Below are 20,503 nucleotides of genomic sequence, written 5' to 3'. Positions count from 1 at the left end.
AAAGAAAAAGGAAAAAAGGAAAAAAAGGAAAAAAGCTCAGCCATTGAGCTTTCCTTGGGATGGTCTTCTGGTACACTGTGAAATGCAACCAAAATATCCCTGCATTTGTACAAAGCAGTCTGATATCTTAACAATTACGTAGTGCAGATTTTTAATACTGATTTTTAAGATATGCCTGATTTTTTAAGACATGCAAAATACATACATATATATATATATACATATATAAATTATGATTCTGTCTGGAAAACAGTTTTTCTCCTGAACAGCTTACCAGAAACCCTATGTGTCACTTGCTTACACAGTGAGGAATGCTCCAGCACCAAGGCTGTGTCATCTCCTCTCACAATTCCAGAGACAGTGCAGACCCCTGAGCATTGCACCAGATTTAGGGACCTACAAGCTCTCTGCTGAGAAATGAGCCAGGAATCCACCCAGGCAAAGCCTAAAGTCTGTAATAGCTGGTATAGCTGGCTTGTCACCCTTGGGTTTTATGCAGAAATGGAAAAAAGCCTTTAAAAAGGTCACAGCAAAAAGTTACAGAGGTCTTGGAGATTTCAAGGGTCTTCAGCAGAAAATCATTTTGATGTTTGTGTAAATGAGGTACCACATAATGTATATAAGATATCTTTTTTCCCCTTTGCTCTGTTATCACGAAGCAAAGAACCAAGATGTCCAAGCAGTGGAAACATCTCCAGGTTAGACTGCACAAGTTCTCATGCAGCTCTGATCACGCAGGCAGGCAGCAGCATTCCTCGTGTTTTTCTGGTGCTCCTGGAAGGACAAACGTTAGTCATCCCCCAGGGCTTATGCTTCGCAAATACTTTCCGCTGGATCATGGCCAAAAAGCACCAAGAAAATAACACAGATAGTAGGAGGCTGTCTTCATGCTTAGTGTTACACAGACCCCCTTCCAGCTAGAGGGAGGGCTGTTTGTGCTGTCTAAAGAATCAGCCAGGGCAACAGGAAAAAAACATCCTGAGCAACATACTCTCATTTTCAAACTGGGGAGCAAATGGTTTGGGATTCATTTGACTATAGTTGCAATCTCAGCACAGGCAGGATAAAACTATATAGCTACAGCAGGAGAGCATATGTGAGGTCATTCAGTAACGCCAGAAGGAAACGCTCCTCCAGGAGTGCCTGGTCTGGGACATAGCCATCCTTCCCTGGTGGGATAGAGGCAGACCCTGAAGAACACAGCTTGCACTCCATACAGCAGCAGCCTAACCTGTAGGAAGGGTTCTTTGCCATTTAAGTGGAGTGCAAAGCTGCTGTGCGGGAAAACGGCCCTTTAGTGTCAGGGATGAGAAGAAGCAATTAAGTATTTCAAAGAGTAGCTTGTCGATCCATTCAAAATGTTCAGCAATTCAATGTTGTCGAAGTATCCACCCCATCCTCTGTAACCCCCTCTATGAACTTCTAACATAAACAGTTTAGTTTATAGCCCCTAGCTGTGGTGGGGAACTGATCCCTATCTGCTGACCCTGCTGCAGGCAGCCTCCCCCCACACAGGGAAGCAGGAGCCATCCTGGCACCAGCTCAGTGCCCCACACAGGCTGCAGGGCTGCCCTGCAGGACTCAGCACCAGCACCCTACTCCTATATTCTGCACAGTCAGCACAAATACAGAGATCCTGAAGTACGAACAGGCAAAATGAGAGCTCAAGAAGGCCTGGAAGACAGCACAGCTTAAGACTCCCATAAATTTTCAACATAAAGAATTGAGTAACTTTGAATTTCTTGCATTACACTCTTGAAAATTCAGAAAGGACTGTTTTTCATTTAGATCTTTATTTTTTTTCCCTTAAGTCACAACAAAAATTTGTTTGCAGCTTTATTTTGCTTTGGATAAATAGGGTCCAGTTATATTTCTCAATAAATACCTATCATACATAGAAATACTAGATTAATTCTCCTCTAATTTGTCTGCACATTGCTGTTAAGAATGTGTTTAGATTTTAAGAATGTGAAAAAAAAAGGGCTCCCAGTAACATGGATTAAATTCTCAACTAAGGGCAAAAAAGATGGATTTTTTTTTTTTCCATAACCACTACCTCTTTTACTGATTCTGCTGTGAAACCCATGGATTATTCAGAAATAAGCTATAATACAAGGGTGCGATAGGACTAGGTTGAACTAGTGGACATTTTTATCCGTGTCACAGAAATACTCTTGATAAAAGCCATTATTTTGAAATCAGGTAGAAATCCAAATCATAGAGATACTCCTCTGACTGTAGTGTAGTGTAGTTTCAGGATATTTTCCTGAACTGCAAGGGATCAGTAGAAATAATTGAGCCACATCTCTGATGTGAAAAAGAGAAAAGCTTGCCGTGTCCCTCGAGAGGGGGATTCAATCACAACTGGAAGAGCTACATTATAAGTTCAACAAAGGAAATGCTTTTGTAGCTACCTGCCCACCAGAGAACCAGGTATGGGAAATTGTTGTTTCAAAACAGCAGCAAAGCCAAGGATGTGGCTGAGCAAAAGCAAGCATTTATGTTTTCTCCTTATCTAGTAATGGACATGCTTGTTGCAAAACCAGTATTGATTTTTGGATTTGCTCGGAGTATGAGGCAATGGTACCTTCAGGTAGCCTACATACAGAAGCAGAATACTCCAGCTGGACTGGACCAGCTGAAAAAAAGCATTTTTGATTGTGTCACGGCTCTGTTAGTGTGACTTCTGTATGTGTTTCGAGGGTATGAAGCTCTACATGGATATTTACAAGACCACATAAATGGATTAGATGATAAAATAAATAGGATATTTTAATATTTTACAATTTACTTTTTTTTTTAAATTGACTGCCAATAAAACCCCCCCAAAAACGCCCCTAGAACCAACATTCTGTTGAAAAGCATCATTATCCATTATGTTTTGGTCTATTCTGTTTCCCCTCCAATTTGTAACATTCTGCTGGAAACAGGGATGAAGAACATATGTCTGCGGTAAATTGCACCCATGAGAAATCTTGGAACTGTTACGTTCAGTGTTATTACCCAAGGCAGTAAGATAGTCTGCCACAAGACGTATTATTTAACAGCTCTGTCAAACACAACAACACCGACATATTTTTATGTTATTATGCATGCAAAAATTACCATCTTCTTATGTCTCGTTGGGTCACTAATGTGTTGCATTTTGATTTTAATTAACAGTTACACGATACTCTCAGCGCTTCAGAGAATTAAGGTGTTATATAACTGCAAAACGCAGTTGCAGTGCATATATTTTAGAAAACATATGTTCAGCAAGGGTAAGGCTGATAAGCCTAACACTCGAAAGCCAGGAAATGGCAAGTGCTTATGCATCTTTCACAATATAAGCTTACGCAAGTGCAGCATCTTAGCGTGTTCTCAGGAGTGCTGCAATAACCTGGGCTGCCTTAGGGAAATCTGGTGCATCCAGCTATTCATACAGACAGACATCTCTCAGAATCCCTTTCTTTCCCACTGCTGCAGATATTAACCCAGTTACATTAACACAAACAGTACAAACAGTCCTGTGTGCACTGCCAAGCCACATCTTTTGGGGCAGTGGCTCCAGCTTTGCAATGCAGTCACATGGCTGAACATTTCCTAAGGGCATAAGCTCAGGCAAGCTGAGTATGTTTGTACTTAGCAAGTATAGCAGAAATAGAAGATACCTCAAGTATACCCGACTACTATTTTGACTGATGGCTTGACCTCAAAACCTTAATAAATTAAAAAAACCAAACAACATTTTATTATTTTTCTAGTGAATCTGAAAGATCAACAAAAAAAATATAAATGCGCATATGTCAAAATTGCACACCTTCTATGCTTTGCAAAAAGAAGGAAAGCAAAAGGCTAAGGCAGCAGTGCAGAGCCACTACTGAGATGTGGCTTTTAATTTCAGCTTAAATTGACCAAGTATCAGAAAGCAGTTTTAGTACAGCGTTAGGTCCAAAACAAAGCTGATACATCAGGCAAAAGGTATACAGGGAAGTGAAGGACAAAGTCCTCTCTGTTCAAAGAAATGTAATCACTAGTACCTGAAAACACATATAATATTTTTGTTCTTTATGTTCCAAAATGAACCAGAAAAAGCTGAGGGTGCCAACTTCATGGACTGCAAAATGAGACTCAGTGGAAGACACTTGCTGAATACCTCATGGAAAGTGTCACTTACTCATTAATATTTACACTGTATGTGGAAGAATAACTGAAGCTGTATTTTTCTGGTTCTCCATGGTATTCAGTCCATTCAGGCTCATAGAAAATACGCTGTGTAATCATGAAACTGAGAACAACACACAGGAATCAAATTATGGTTGCATGGGAAATGAAGTTACTGGCATTTCTCAACTCCAAAGTGCTTGACTTTGCAGCCTAAATAGTACTACTTTTGTATACCTTTCTAAAGGCAAAAATGATTTTTGCTATCTGTCACTACAACAAAAACTGTCCAATCATACATCATTAGTGGTGCTTGAAACTTAAACCTGCAGCTTTGCTTTCCTTTGAGCTACTCAGTGAGAGCAGCTGTGCTGCAGAGAACAGAGCCAGTGTTGAGGAACTGCAGGCTCACTTGGGAACCTGAAGCTGACAAGTAATCCAACTGCACACATCTTGTATCTACTCAGTACCCTGGCTTAGTTTTCTGGTCTGACAAGTCCAATTTAATACTCTTCCCTTATTTATCTTGATGGAACTGTCAAAATAAAAGACAGTGAACATTTTGCTGTGTTCTACTCATGGATGAGAGATTGCAAGCATTACTGAAACTGATTTTGGTCCAATTCACCCACTCACTTTAGTGACCATTTGAAGAGCAATAACGGTTTATTTTTGTTTCTGACTTGAAGTAAAATGCTGGGAGAACACTGTATGTCCAGAACACAAACAATCCAGATCTGCTACTGCAGCTGACTTGCAGAGCTGGACTGAATTTATGAAAATGGCCCAACTTGTGGCTGCTAACAGGAACATTCGGGTGTGTAGTTCATAGCATGTCTAAGACTGCTCATGTTCCCTCAGTCAGTCTTCTCAATTACTCTGTTCAGCAAATACAGCAATTTACAAATTCAGCAAATTCCACTACTACTAAGAAAACAAGCTATTGGATGAAAAAAGGCTTGAAAACTACTGAGGGCATATTCCTGGAAATTCCATTTCATAGCTCCCTATCAGGACAATCCTTATTTTTGGTCATAACTACAGGTTTTAATTATTTTCTTTTTCTTTTATGCATAAGTCAAAAGAACTGTCACTCTAAATCAGATGTAAAAACAAAGAATGCTGTTAAAACAAGGAAGTATGCAAGCAAGGAGTAATACCATCACCCACTTGCACAAAAAGCACAGACATGGTTTTCCTAAACACAGAAATAGAAATGGAAGACTGCAAGGATCTGGTTCTGTGGTAGAAAGTTAAGTTTGTAACATACCAATGACATGCTTGGTCTAAAACCATCCACAAATCGAGATTCCATAGTGGACCTGACTGAAATGGAGTTAAATTTCTTCTCAGCAGCCCCTATGGTTCCATGTTTTGGATTTGTGGCTGAAATAGTATCGATAACACATGAATGTTTTGGCTGTTGTTGAACAGTGTTTGCATAGTGTCAAGGCTTTCTCTTTTTTCCCCACTCTTCCTCCCCAGCAAGTAGGCTGGAGTGGGCAAAAGGCTGAGAAGGAATGCAGCTGTCTCCGGTGGCCTGAGCTGGCCAAAAGGATATTTTGTACCGCATAATATCATGTTAAGCAATAAAAACCGGGGAAAAAAGACAATGACAGGGTTTTGGCCATAGTTTGGAAACCGAGTGGGCATCAGTCTGCCTGTGGGAAATAGTGAGTGATCACCTTTGCTTCACTTGTTGCTTTTCCTTTCTTTCCTTCACATATTGAACTGTCCTTACCTTGACCAGCAAGTTTTCTTGGTTTTGTTCTTTCTGTTTTTTCATGCCATATAGCATGAGGGGAAGAGGAGAAAGAGTGAGAGGTTGGGTGGGTGCATGATTGCTGGCTGGGGTCAGCTCACCATGAATACTATAAAAAATATATACATATATATAAAATACATATATATATTTTAATCTATTTTCAAATGTTTAAACTTTCCAAAGCAGTCCATACAAATCATAGGTGTGATAACTCAGAAGTTCATAATCAGATGCCCCAAGTAACAAAAAAATACTTAGCATAAGGATAACTGCTTTGCTTCACACAATGTGTTTCTAACAATTAGACAGTTATGTAAAAACAGATAATTAATTTTATTCCATAAAACAAAGAATTTTTGCACTGAAACATTCATTCACGTGTTTCTTTTCTTGGAAGCTGTGCAAGAGCTAGATATTTAAATTTTTACTCAGGAAATACACTGGAAACCTAGCACAAAAGTATATTCCTAAAAAAACTAGAATTATTATAGATTATGCAACATAACACAAGCACAATGTGTATTTTTATCCTCATCTGTGCTTGCAACTACATAAACTGATAAACTGAGACTACCAGGGAAAGCAAAAAGGGAAGCCAGAGACAGAGATGTGGCTTTACTTTGGTACTTGACAGAAGTTTTTGAATTTCAAATCTTCGTCCACTTTTCTTGGGTACAACAAACAGAAACTTACAAACAGTGATTAAAAACACAGAGGATTACAGGGAAAATGGTAAAATATGAAGAGAAACTTTTCAGAATGAGGGGTAGGACTGCACCATATCCTGTAAAAAACACCACCGAAGTTGCAACTGAAACAGCATGCAGTGGATAAGGTGTGCAGTCCATACTGAAAACCAGGAGAATGAAAGTCAACAGAAAGCATGAAATACTGTCAGGCACACACAGCTATAGACTGCAGGCATTGTGGCGAGGAGTATTAAAACATTAAAACAATGCAAATATGGCTGAAATGCCCGTTCTTCAGTAAGAATCTTCTAATAATTACAGTATTTTACACATAAAGCAACAGCAGATCAGTCAGAACACATCTGCACTCTGAAGCAGAATTGTCTTCTGGGAATATCAGCAGAATAACCAACAGCAAAATAATCCCAACACCCTTGAGATTCCTCACTTGAACAAATTCTTGGCAAAAGCTTTCAATTATAAGCTTCATACAACATTTTGATTTACATTTCATGCTCCTATCTCAAAGGTGACCTGGTCAATGACCAGCTCACTATTAGTAAACACTGAGAAAAATGACAGCAAGAAGTAGAGATCTCTTCCGCTACTCAGATATGCCACGCTCAAACCATAGGTCATTTGTTTAAATGTTTTTTTTAAATATTATTTTTTTATTTTTTTTTTTAACATGTGACATTGGCAGCAAGAGGTCAAAGCTTTTCTATTCTATGAGTGCTCACCTAAAAAAAGGCTTACTGTGCTATTTTTAAAGGCTAATGTTCATGTTGTTTCAGCAAAAAGCTTAATGTTGGTTTTAGACACATTTCTTCTTTTGTGCCAGACAGACCAGCTCCTAGCATTCACAAAACAACTGTGGTTCACTGAATATGTGTCCAGAATTAATTTTGACTTCCCAGGGTCAACTTTACACTGATCAATGAAAGAAACTGTGGAAAAGATTACCTTAGAAAAACATACAAACTTAGCCAGTCTCTAACAAAAAGAATAACTTGTAGAGCTTTCATTGGACTCAGCACTATTCAAGCACTGCCTGTCAGTATTTGGCATATATGAACATCAGAGATGGAAAAAATCTACAGGAAATCTTCATGCTGACTCACATACTCTCTGCACCACAGGCAAGTCAAACTGCTTTTACACGCTCCTCCTAGTTCCCACGTTCAACACTATCCAAATCCTCACCACACAAGCAGAATCTTACCTGTTATTTTCTGCAACAAAGGAGACAGCTCTGGTTCATCACAAATTGCCTTGACTAGAGACTTCTTCACTTCTTCCTCAGCTTTGTCCAGCTCTTCTCCATTTTTGATTTCTCCAACCACAGAATACATGTACACCAACAAGACAAAGAAGTCCTCACAGGTATAATCGTCTTGCATTCTCTCACTGTAAGACTTGATCATTGGCAGTAACTGGTTCAACACGCTGGGCATTTCTGACTCTCCAATAGTCTGCAAAACAGAAGGAAGACTATGTCAGATTGACCCCACATGTCAGTTAGCACTTGATATACCAGTATCTGCATTTGCAGGAGTTGTTATTTCTGCAGTGATTTAGGGTAGAAGGGGAGAGTCTAAAAACATTAGGACTCCTCAGTCTGGCAAGGAGAAGAGTGAACGGGGGATACTACTGAAGCTTACAAAATGACAGAGGTGGTGAATAAGCTCACTGTAGAACTATTGCTCAACATGTGCTGCACTACAGAACCAACAGAGGATGTTGAGGAGACCAAGTCAACAGGTTCAAAAAGGAACTGGACAAGTTCCCAAATGATAGACCTAAAGATGTACATTGAAAGGACTGGTGAGGGATGCATCCTCCAACATCCCTAATATAAGAGATGTGGATTCTGGGAAAGTATGAGAAGAATAGTCAGCAGAAAGAGCCCAGATTTCTTCTATGTATTCCCTAAATAGCACTGATTATAGCTGCCATTAGACTGTTTGCCTAGAAGGATCAGTATCATTCAGAGGAAGAGACACAGGGATGAGGGATCCAGCTCGCTCATGGTACTGCTGCTATTGTTGTGGTGCCTTGCAGGCAGAGGATGGCAGAACTGGGCCTCAGTGCTCAGTCTGCAACATGAACTCAAACTATCTGCTATTTCAAGAAGGATTGCTTTAGCAGATGATTTTTACTGTCTACACAAAAATAATGTTATTTAAATGACAAGAGGGAATGCTCCTTAGACATAGAGCTAATATCAACAGCTATTCAGGATTAGGCCCACCTGTGCAGCAATAATCTGTGTCCTTAATATATTTTCAGGACGTCCCTAGACATATTCCACAGCTTTTTTCCCCAGTGGACTCCTGTCTCATGCAGTACACAGAGTAGACAGTGTTTATTTAATGAAATATTGTTCAATATTTGCACTCTCACTTGTCACCATATGGTCCCCTGACTTATCACTGCTCAGGCAGAAAATTGATTAGTTTCCTACAAGTTTTTTCCTTCTCCCTCACAATCGCAGCATCTTAGCACTTTAGAAGCTTTAAAGATTAGATCTCCTCCATGTACCGATAAGAGAACTGGAACGCCAGCCTTTTCAGAATTGATTAAATTGGCAAAAGCCCAAAGTTGAACACTTCTTCCAAATCCTGGGCCTTCTCCTTGGCCCTGATTTTGTACTGGAACAGGGAGTTCAAAGCCCAGCTCTCATCGACTTCAATGGCTAGCAGGAACTCTCAGCACATCTGCAAATTTGACCCTGTGCTTTTGGGCCAAAAACCCAGAAAATCAGAAACAGACAAAACCACCTGTGAAGCCTGTGGTTTGAGTGACCGGCGTGGCTTCTTATGACAGCAGTGAGGACAGTCTTCCTGCAGGACAGTGATCACCTCCCTTGTGTGTGCTCGTTCCTCCTTCACAGCACCCTTGACAGTTTCTGCTGCTGTTGCAGGGGTCCTTCCCACTGAAAAAACACTCTTTGCAGTGTAGGTCAGATTAATTCCCACAGTACTTCCATGCTGTGAAGCCAAAAAGGTAAAACATGGAAAGGGAGAGCAAGAGGCTAAGAAGCTGTCATAAAGTGATTGTGGGGAGACAAAGGCTGGCACAGAGAAAAGGATGAGAAATTTGAGTATGTTGGCATTTCCTCAGGAATTGAAATTTTCTCTTGCCTCTTCTCAGCTCTGTAGGAGGAGGAAGATTTGTAGAGCTTTTCTGTGGCTGTAAAATGGAGGCTTCGGATACAAAGCCCATGAAGTACAACTCTGACATCTACAATACTTAAGACAGGGCTGGGGTTTACACACACTGTGCAGATCTCTGCCATTCACAGCCATGCAGTGTTTACTACCAGCGACCTTCCATCCTTGCTGCGCACGAACAACCACATATAAAATGTCCAAGCACTCACTTTCTGCTGTGAGCTGGCTTGAAGCTTGTCAGTGGGATCAGATAAGAAGAGGGGTCAGTGCACGGTGAGCAGGAGAAGCACACTGCTGTTGCTTGGGAAGGGAGATGTGGGAGGAGAGCAGCATGGTCCCCACACGGCAGCAGTGAGCAGTCATATCCATCCCAGAGGTCTGTACCCTCCACACTCTGCCCTTCACCCTACAGTCAGCAAACAGCTCCACTGAAAATATGTGGGTCAATTCAAGCTTAAAGGGAAACACAGAATATCCTATAGCCCACATAATCAAGTCTGCAAACTTTTTTTTTGGTTGTTACTACAGTAACTTCAGACAGTTTGGTTGTGACAATAGGCACCACAGCTAAAAATATTTAAATAAATTCACAAAAAGCAAAACCAAAAATAACCAAATAATAAACAACAGAAAGAGATACAGCTTTATACAATAACAAAGTCATGCAATCACAGTTAACTGCATTACTTTACTTCTGAGCTGGTCAGGGATTTCATACCTGGCATTGAGCACACAAATGGGAAGTTTTGTCCCCATTGTGTTCTATGACATTCTTCAGGGGTTCCTGGTTTTGGTTGTATTTTATTTTAGAACAAAGAATCTTTGAATCGCAGAAGACCAACAGGCATCTCATAAGCTAATTTTTGTACGCTGATCCATTACACATTCAATCACAAGAAAGCAAGAATTAGGTTCTGAAAAAAGTTTTTTGCAGCTGGTGTTATAGGAAGCACCACTTTTGAAGGGCTTTGAGACCCACCCAGTTCCTGACACAGATGCAAGTTTTGGCACGGATCCACCTTTCAAGGGACTTCAGTGTCCCCTGTTAATCTTGTATTTAAATAAACATCTTAAATAAAATATTTCTAACAACTCACATGCTAAACCTAACAAATAAGTGCAGCTTTGGACTTGAAGCACTAAATTGCAAAGCTCCTATAATCATAAGCATTTGGGAATGAAAATGGAACATTTAAGAAATCTAGGAGGGTTTGATCCCACACGTGTGTCTGGGCAGTTACATCACACGCACAGCAAATGCTAGCTGTGCTCTGCCTCAATGGCCATGTTATAGCTCTACTTTGCTTGGATGACCATTTTGTTGTTGCTGGTGCTGAGCTGTCACACGCTGGCAGCAGGGCCACCCTAAAGTCAAGGCAAGAAACATCCCAACATTTCAGATATTTTAATTCAGTATTACTTGCACTCTTTTTGAAAAGTGATATGTTTGAATACATGAATTCTCAGCTGTATGCTTACATGATGAATTTCAGATCATATAGATGCTAAAAGAGAAGACAAAACTTCAAGGAATTCAGAGTTATGCAACTGCTGGGAAGAAGCCACTTAGAACAAAAAACAAGCCTAACCACTCCTAAAAATTCAAGAATTGAAGATTAACCTACATCTGGAGTTACTCTTGAATAGATGACAAACTTCAATTACAATAATCTTTATTCACCTTTAAGTAGCAGTGAGCCCTGTGAGACGAAGCACTGAACACCACCAATTGGCACATCACCTGCTCCCTCTCTCTCTCTTCAACACATAAACCTTCTACTTTACCCCATTTCTAAATATTTACTAGCATACCACAATACCAAAGGTAAGTTCTTGTAAAGGATATGCTGTCTTCAACGTACAAATTATCCAAATGCTTGGAGCACTGAGAAGGTACGTGGCCACACAAGCCTGACATCAACAGCTCCTGCTTCAGGACCTGGTAGCTCCTGCAAGTGCACATGTTCAGCATCTCAGGGAAACTTTCAAACATACATCATAAAAAAAGATTTCTGTCTAAACTTTCAGGATGCTTTACTGAAGTAAAGGCTAAAATTCAACAACTTAAAGCAACAATTGCCACCTTTTATCTTCAAAGTAAAAATGAAAGAAAAAGAAATTAAAAAGCTATAATAAGCCATTAACTTCAGAATATACATAGGGTCTTTCTGGGGTATGAACTTCTTTGGAATGTTTTTCCCTTATCTCTTGGGAAATGGTGCTGCAGAGAACTTCAAATACAACTGCCAAGTTTAGAGGCTGTTTTGTATGAACAGGCCAGTTGGATTGGAGCACATATGAAAAAAGGGACATACAACTTCGCCACAGAGCACAGCTCCACAGGGAGCTGAGAAATGTGCCTCAAACAAAACCCACTAGCAGACTGTCATTATCTGGCCACCTCTGATGATTTAGGAGCTCTCTGCACCATGGAACCATCAATCAATTACCCTGATTGAACAACCCTAAAACACAACTTTTAAAAATGTAACTACCCATGACCCAAATTTCCTGCTGGTTATGTTGGCCTCAGGTTAGCCCCATTTGTCTATCATCAAGGGAGCCAATAAAAATAATAAAACCAGGTCAAGTCTGAGCTTTCTAAGAGCTGTATAAAAACATTAATGCTGCTTAATTCAGAGCCAACTAAGGCCCAAGCTCTAATGCCTTCTGGTCAGTTGCATTGTTTGGACATTTTAATGCTATAATCATACACTCTTCAAAATCCAGGGAGAGTCAGTGATAGATTTCTGTTGTTTTCCATGTCTGTCCTCCACCCTTCTTACTTATTTACTTTTTAACTTAAGTCATGTAATAATTTACTATCCCTAAGGGTAAATGAACTGACGTCAATCTGCTGATTTTTGCAAAAGGCTCAAGTTTTGGCAGACAGGAGAATAGTGAAGTAAAAAAATCTTTTTTCAGTTTTAAATAGTGAACATGATATTGTGCTTCAAAATTGACATTTGAAATGTGATTTAAAGGATCAACAGGAATTAGGAGGAAGTGTAATAAACTCAGTTTTGCATTTCTATGAAAGGTACTAAGTAAATCCTAAGAATCTAAACCAGTACATATCATTAGACATCTTTAACACAACAGAAAACAGAGGAGGAGGAAAAGAAGAATAGGGTCAGAGTTTATATGAATTAACACGTGTCCCTGACAAAATCTAGAAGAGAACCAAGGCACCCTAATCCCCTCCCATCCAGCCCACTTTCCCCAACACATCATTAAAAATATAAAGCAAAAATCAACTTCAAGCAAGTGGAATTTATTTTCTTTTAGAATCCAAGAGGAAGGAGGAGATAAATCTTCAGAGACTACTTCATTATGTAAATATTCTAGTGGCTATCAGTTGAGGAAGCAAAACATTTTTAATTCCTGTAGAGGTTGCATGAGTTAACAGAATTTTTGGAATGTGAACCACAGGGCTTCACAACAGCAAGGGATTTATTGGAGAAGAAAAAAACAACAAAGCCCAGCTGTAGTTAAATCCTGAACAAGAATCAGTGGAAATTCTTCAGCTCTTGGCTGACTGACTGCCCTATGCTCCTGAATGTCAGCCTTCAGACACCATATTCCAGCTTTGCCACGTGTACAACTGACACTCAACAACAGTTTTCTGAGGGAAGGCTTAGGCCATTCAACATCACATCCCTACAAGTCCACTCAGATCTCATGCATATGTCTGACCTATTCAATAAAAGCTGCTTGTATTGAAAACTTAGGAAAAGAGGGCTCATAATCTGTGGGGTAAGCAACTTTCTAATGTTGCTGTACCTGACTTGTAATGTTTAATCTGAGTTTGACTTCCTGTATTTCAGGATTCTGGCATGCAGCCCATGCCACCCTACCATCCAGATGAAGGCAAACTGGAGTGTTTATTCTGGCTGCAAAAAGTGCCAATACTACCAAGGGACCACGTGGGTATGCAAAAACAGCTCAGATCCTTCAATGAGAAGAGCTCTCTGGAGCAGTAATCATTTTAGCAAAAAGCAGAGAGGCTGCCAAGCTAAGGAAGAGTCATTGCCTTCAGTACTCTGCTGTACTCAGTACTGGCCTTAAGTCAGAAGCTGATATTCTGCTGCTCGCCACTGTGTGCTGTCTGAGTACATCATGTTCTGGTTTGATTGCACACAATTCCTTATATTGATGAGATGATATCTGTATTCTCTAATCCCATATAAAGAATCATTTCATTTATTTCTCTTCCATAAAATGACCGATAGGTGATTGGTGATTTGACACTATACATCAGTAAATATGATCTTAGCATGCAAATATTGCTTTGACTCTGAAGGTCTCTGAAGCACAGTAAAAAAGCATCAATAACTTGTCTCCTCTATCACTTCTCTTAGAGACTTCTCTAATAGTTAAGGAAATGTTTCTACAGAGCCAATTCCATTTCCTGTCCCCTTCCCTGCCCGTACCATCTACCCTATGGATTGCTTCAGGACCTGTATTCTCAAAACTGCACAGACAATTTCCAGGCAGTTCTTGCAGATAGAGCCTTAAATTGTAATGTAAACAAATAAAAAGCAAATAAAATAATACCAGTAAGCTTTTGAAAACCTATTTTTAACCTGGCACATGCTGCAAAATACACAGATTCAGATTCATCCAATTTGCATGCTCTTCCAATTCTCTTTCATTCTTGTCTTCTACCCACAGCATTCTGTTCCGTTTTTGTCAGCTGAAGTGTTTTTGCAACTGTGTTAAAAAAGATCTGGTTTATTGCTTGGCCACAGAAACAGCTACACCATCCATGAAACCTAAGGACTGGATTGCTTCCTCATGCAACAGTGCTGGCTCAAAGCCTTCATGAACTAGTTTCAGTCTGCCAACTGATAGAAAACAAAATTATATAATCACCTGCTCTTTGGATGACTTCTCCAATACACTGTCATACTGCCAGACTCTTACTTGGTGTTTATCAGTTACTACTATAGATATCAACAGTTCTTGGCCAATTTATACCTGTTGAGTATCTATCTATGATGGGAGTATTTACTACAAAACAGTGATGAGTCAAAGACAAGAAAAATAACTTACAGCATAAAGCTTTTAGAAAGCACTACGTTTACAAGGTCTTCTCGTCAGAGATTTTTTTAACACGTGTCCTGGATAATTACAAAAGCACACCACTGACACTTAGCAGCTACCATGTGATAACACCACAAATATTTAAAAGAAGCTTTTCAAACCATATGATTTAAAAACAAAACAAACAGGATGAAAAAAGGCTATGGACAATTCTTTCAGCTAACAACTCATTAGCTCATGATCACGACCTAATCAATTGGATTCTGCCTATAACCAAAAAAGTGCAATCCACTATTTTTCTTTAACCTAATTTCATTACGGCATAGAAAGAAATTGTATTTTGAACACCATCATTTCCTCTTATCACTTTTCCACCTTCTTTGTGTCTTTACTGAATACCACAGCTGTTTGATAAAAATTTCCCATTTTCAACAGCCTTACATAATCAGTTATTTTTGTTTCTTGCATTACAACAGGCAGATTCAGTAGCTGATTTTCTCAGTCAGAATTGCTGGACATACACGAACATTTTAAGAAAAATCAAACGCCACCACAAAAGCTTCAAGTAAATGTGCTGATATCTAATCTTCCACAGTAGAGAAATCACCTCATCCCAAGGAGTTATCTTGTCTGGAGATGTATCACTACATCACAAAGTCCAGTTTTCCTGCCTCTTTTTGGAAACCATTAGTCTACAGCTGTGTTAAGATATTTTAATGGGTTCATGGGGGCTCAGCAGCAACAGGATGCTGAAAAAAATGATATTTAATAAGTCTGAATTTTATTAGACAAAGCTCTGCAAGTATAAGGACAATTTTACTCAAATCACTGCGTGTCTGACATAAGAGACTCATCAAAAGTTTAAAATGGAAAGCTTCCAACCTACTCAGTCAAAAGCTTTTAGTTATGATGGCTTCTACAGACAGGCTCAGTATAAACATAGAATCATGAATCAGCACAGCGAACACTGTGTCAGAAGAATGAAAAAGCAATATGTGCCCACTCAAGACAAAATATTCATCAGAGAAAGATTTTGGTGCTATGCATGTCAGGTGCATGTGTGTATTTTTGATGTTGCCTGTTTTTAATAGCCTTGGAATACTGTGAAAAATGTCAGAAGACAGTAGGAGTTCAGTGCTGAGAAAAGGACAGGAGGATAACATAACATTCTAAGAGGTTAAAGCTCACATCAACTTGGAGGAGAACAATGAGAAAACATTCAGTCAGTACAAAATAAAGGATAAGAATACACAAGGCCTGACAACAAATAAATGGGGAATCAAGCAAATATAGTGTAACCAAATTGGTTGTTCAGCAGTGCAGAGCGTATCTGCAAAAGAAGAGGCTTCATTTCTAGAAAATGGTTATTAAAAAGGATTTGAGGGATACTTTGGACAGAGAAAAGAACATGAACCCCTAACTCAGATCACCACTTAGAACTCTTGTACCTACCGGGAAAAAAGAAAAAAAGTGATCCAGCAGATCTGAAAAATCATGAGTGGACTTGAGAAGGCAGGTGGGGACTGACTGCTCAATGTCCCAGCAGAGTAAATAAGGGTCAGTAAACAAAGCAGATAAGAACCAGTCTTAAATAAATAAATAAATAGATAGATAGATAGATAGATAGATAAATAAATAAATATTCATGCAATGTACTAAAATACAGATCTCCCTGCCCAAGGTTGTCGTGCTGCTAAACTCTTATGGCGGCTCAGATGGAATACGGGAAAATTTGTAGAGGGAAGAAAAAAGCACATCTGTCAAGTATTAGTAAATATACAGAAACTCGCATCTGTTCCAAACTCAAAATGGTTGAGTCTTGGAGGTTGTCATATAAACCTGCTCTCTTTTCTCTATGTCATGTAGGAAGTATGGTTAGAAAAAGCAAAGTAGCTCAGCTACATCTTCAATTCAAAATTGACATCTGAGCACAAAGCCATAGCAAAAGGACAAATTAAACTACGTATATAGCCAGGGGAAGCATAAAAAAGTAAGGGAGCACATTTATTCCAGCATGTAGCATTGTTGGGATTGATTTTGATATGTTATGCCCAGTTCCAGCGTACACATTTCTAAGAAGCCGTGGAAAAGTAGAGATAATCCTGAGGAGAGTTACAGTACAACTGAGGAGTTGTTTCTCCAGAAAGAGAGCTAGCTTATGAAAAGGAGAAATAACACTTTTCAGTTTGTGTATGATTCTTCAGACAGAAGAAAATTTCTGAGAACGAGGGAGCTTTTTAGTCAAGAAAGGCACAACAGAATTGACAGAAATTGAAACTATGACTTTTCAATTCTTAAATTTGTGGAGATCCTCTAACGGCATGGATATTTCAGAAAGACTTTGGAGGGTCAAATAACAGAAGACAAGTAGAAAGCACAAACTCCTTGGTCTCACACAATAAAACACATGCATTAAATGCATTTGATGAATAAACCATAAACTCCTTGCACAGTACTTAATAGCAGTGAAAAGAATTGTTGGCTGTGAGAGAAAAATCAGTTTGAAAAAGCAGAAAGGATCAGGTAATACATACTAAAATACTGGACATGCTGTGAAGACTGTCAAAGCTGTAAATTATAAAAGGAGACCGCTTGACAGACAAAATAACCCCATCTTATGCCACATCCTTGCCTTTTGAGGCACTTCTTCTCTCTCAGCCCTTTGTTCTTTATATCGTCTTTCACTCCTACTCGGTCTAACTGCAGACATTCCAGGAACACTTCAGGGAAGCCTCAGACTTCTGGTGATGGCCTGTCTGCAGTAGGCACCAGTAGCAGAAGGGAGAAAATAAGACTGCCTGGGACAAAGGTAATATGGGAGAACAGATCTATTCCAAATGGATGGAAAAGGATTTTGGACTCCACGTTACTGCTTAGGTTCATTTGAAGATCTGTTTTCAGATTTCTGTTGGTTGTTTTTTTTTTTGAGTGAGCACATTAACTCACCATCAACCTTTTTTTTTTTTCTTCCCCTGTACAAATCCAACCAGCTTCCATCCCTAAATGTTTGATATTAACAGACAAGAAGGATATCTATCATATACTGCTGCATCAGTGCCTAGTCAATTAGTGCTAAAGCATCACATTAATCACAATTCCATCTACATTAAGATCAAACATATACTTGAAGGCTTTCAGATTAGAGATTATACTATTACATTAAATATGTCAAATAAAGGTACTATTTTGGCCAAAACATGCACCATTTCACAGTATCTCTGGAATCCAACTTTTTGTTGTCAGTTTCAAGGGAAATGGATGTAGATCTCAGCAAAGTATCATTCTTCCTCTCCATCCCTTTTATTTGGTCCATTTTCTTAATAAATACACCAAGAAACATAGTGAAAATCTATCACCAAAATAAACATACCTGCCAGAGACTGTTGGAAATTACCAAATTTCCAAAATGTTAGGAACTGAAACTTATCAGGAGTCATGAAACTTGACAGCGACATAAAACATTAACCTGTGTTCGATGATCATATGAGTTCATAAGCTGGATCACATTTTGTAGATAGGAATTAAAGCATCAGCTAAATTCACAATTTTTTATCGTCTTTACAATATTTTACACCTCAGTATGCAGATAGACAAAGAACATATGGTATAAATCACAAACCAAAATATATAAACATGGAAGATTTTGCATGAGACAACTCCAGTGCTCTGCCCACACACCCCAATCAGTGCACAGGAAGGAGACAGAACAGCAACACGCAGATACAAAGGCAGATTGGCAGTCCACTGCAGAGCACCGAGGCTGTTAATCAGTACAGTAAATGTTATCACAATAGAGTACTGACATTTCCAGCCCTTGTACAAGGCCTGCCATGCTTTAAACAGAACTCAGACTTTCACAGTGATTAAAGGCAGATGTCACATGCATGACTAGGTTTTTAACTTATGTGTCCCCCAATCCATTTTTGTGTGTGGAAGGAATCTTTCACTGACAAGACATCTTCACTGGAGGATGCTCATTATGCTATGGTTTGTACAAAGAAGAACATTTTCTTTCCCTTTTTCAGATTGGGAAAAATGAAACAAACTTAGAGTACACACAGCTATATCTCTTTTCATCCTACAGAATGTATCAAGTGAAAGACCTAATTCTGTCCAGTTTTCCACTACTACTAATAAGCAGGCAGGTTATAATCATTTGGAGAGCAGTGGATGTCAGAAACAACAGTGACACATCTGAGTACAAGTGTACGTTTTTTTCCCTTGTACATGTGCAAGGACAGCAGTCATAAAAACTAATGATTATATGTACAGTATGAAGCATCAAGGGAAACACAGGCATAGACAAAATGGCAATTAGTTTTCTAGTATCATAGAGTTACAATGAAAAAAAATCTAAAATTCCATTATTTTCTTAATCTTCTAATCTCTTCCCAGAAACTTTTTCCTCCCCTAGAGGCTAACAGTTCTATCTTTCCAAGCAAAGTTTAACTGAACTACACATAAGCTGTACTATCAGTTCCTTAACCAAGCAGGAGTCCTCAAGGCTGATATTCACACAGATTGCAAGCCTGCAGTTAGGAATGCCTGTGCATGGGTATATGACCTTCTAGCATGCTGGTTATTAAAAAGCATGCCCAGCATTTGCTGTTCAGTCAGGATGCTCCACCCATTTGGCCCATGTGCTCTCTCCCCAGCTCATTGTTCTGTGAGAAGGCATTGAGATGCTCTCCACTGCCAGCTACAAGAGCTGCATAAACAGTGTTTTGGCTGCAGGGCTGGCTCCTGCCACAACTTCTCCCAGTCCATCCCTCCAGCGCCAGCTGTGAGCAGAAAAGTGAACCCTGCTCTGTCCTCAGTGGGATTTCCCTCCCACTCAGCCGAGTGCCTGAGTCAGTGCAACTCCCTCCTGATAGCACATTTGTGCAAAGGGAGCCGACTGGAGCGCAAGACATCTGGTCCCAATATTCAAAAACACTTAAATCATGCATGTCATTCCAAACATTTAAGGACTTCAGAAGTTTTCAGTTACTTTTGTATGTATTTTCTAGTTGTTTCATGTAGGAATTCTTTCTTAAATTTCACTCAGAAGATCTGGAGAAATGCACATTCCATGTCATTTCAACAAGAAAGAAAACAACCATAAGGATAAAGTCTGCATGTATCCTAAAACTATCATTATATCAACTATTTTTTAAAATTATTTCAGATGAGTATCAAGATCTGCTGAGTTGAAACGCATCTCAGATTTCAGTAAGTAGTATACATGTGCAATGTTAAAAACCAAAATATCTTCAGGAGAGCAACGCTCACCTCTTTGTACAACTGCTAGCCTCTTGCTTGTTCTCCACCTATAAGCAGTACTGTCTGCTTCCTCACACCTCATGTGCTTGGACAGGCTGATGCCCAGGGACAAGCAATAACATTAAATGATCCCATGAAGTTACTGTACACCATTTAGCCTGAGTATCTTCAGCACTCTGGATGTTTTTCAACAACCAATGCAGGTAAGTCTATCTACCTCACCGTCACTATTGCACAAATGTCTTGCAAGAGAGAAAACAAAGCACTGTGATGTGATTTCTATTTATCCTACCTGGAGGCACACACCTCAGTTTGGAGCACTTCCAAGCTTCACTGCACACAGCTCTTCCTCATGCACAGCAGAAAAATAAAAATTTCTTTTTCCGCAACTGCTAGAAAATTTTTCCCCCTCACAGTACAGAACG

At 39.4% G+C, this 20,503-nt stretch overlaps 2 protein-coding genes across 2 annotated transcripts in view; one reads left to right on the top strand and one right to left on the bottom strand.

Annotated features, from left to right (window-relative positions):
* FIP1L1 (factor interacting with PAPOLA and CPSF1) overlaps positions 1-3,015 on the top strand; it is a 38,836-nt gene extending 35,821 nt beyond the window's left edge. The window contains exon 15 of the mRNA XM_010710199.3: positions 2,931-3,015. Coding sequence (XP_010708501.2) covers positions 2,931-3,015 — 85 coding nt within the window. The remainder of the gene's footprint in view (positions 1-2,930) is intronic.
* A 3,023-nt stretch (positions 3,016-6,038) lies between these two features.
* SCFD2 (sec1 family domain containing 2) overlaps positions 6,039-20,503 on the bottom strand; it is a 77,074-nt gene continuing 62,609 nt past the window's right edge. Inside the window, exon 6 of the mRNA XM_010710217.3 lies at positions 6,039-8,069. Within this exon, the coding sequence (XP_010708519.1) occupies positions 7,797-8,069 (273 nt within the window). The 3' untranslated portion in view covers positions 6,039-7,796. The remainder of the gene's footprint in view (positions 8,070-20,503) is intronic.

This window comes from Meleagris gallopavo, chromosome 4 (assembly GCF_000146605.3).
Source record: "Meleagris gallopavo isolate NT-WF06-2002-E0010 breed Aviagen turkey brand Nicholas breeding stock chromosome 4, Turkey_5.1, whole genome shotgun sequence".
Classification (NCBI taxonomy): domain Eukaryota; kingdom Metazoa; phylum Chordata; class Aves; order Galliformes; family Phasianidae; genus Meleagris; species Meleagris gallopavo.
The sequence above is the reverse complement of the archived record's forward strand: the minus strand, read 5'-3'. Positions and strand labels throughout refer to the sequence as shown.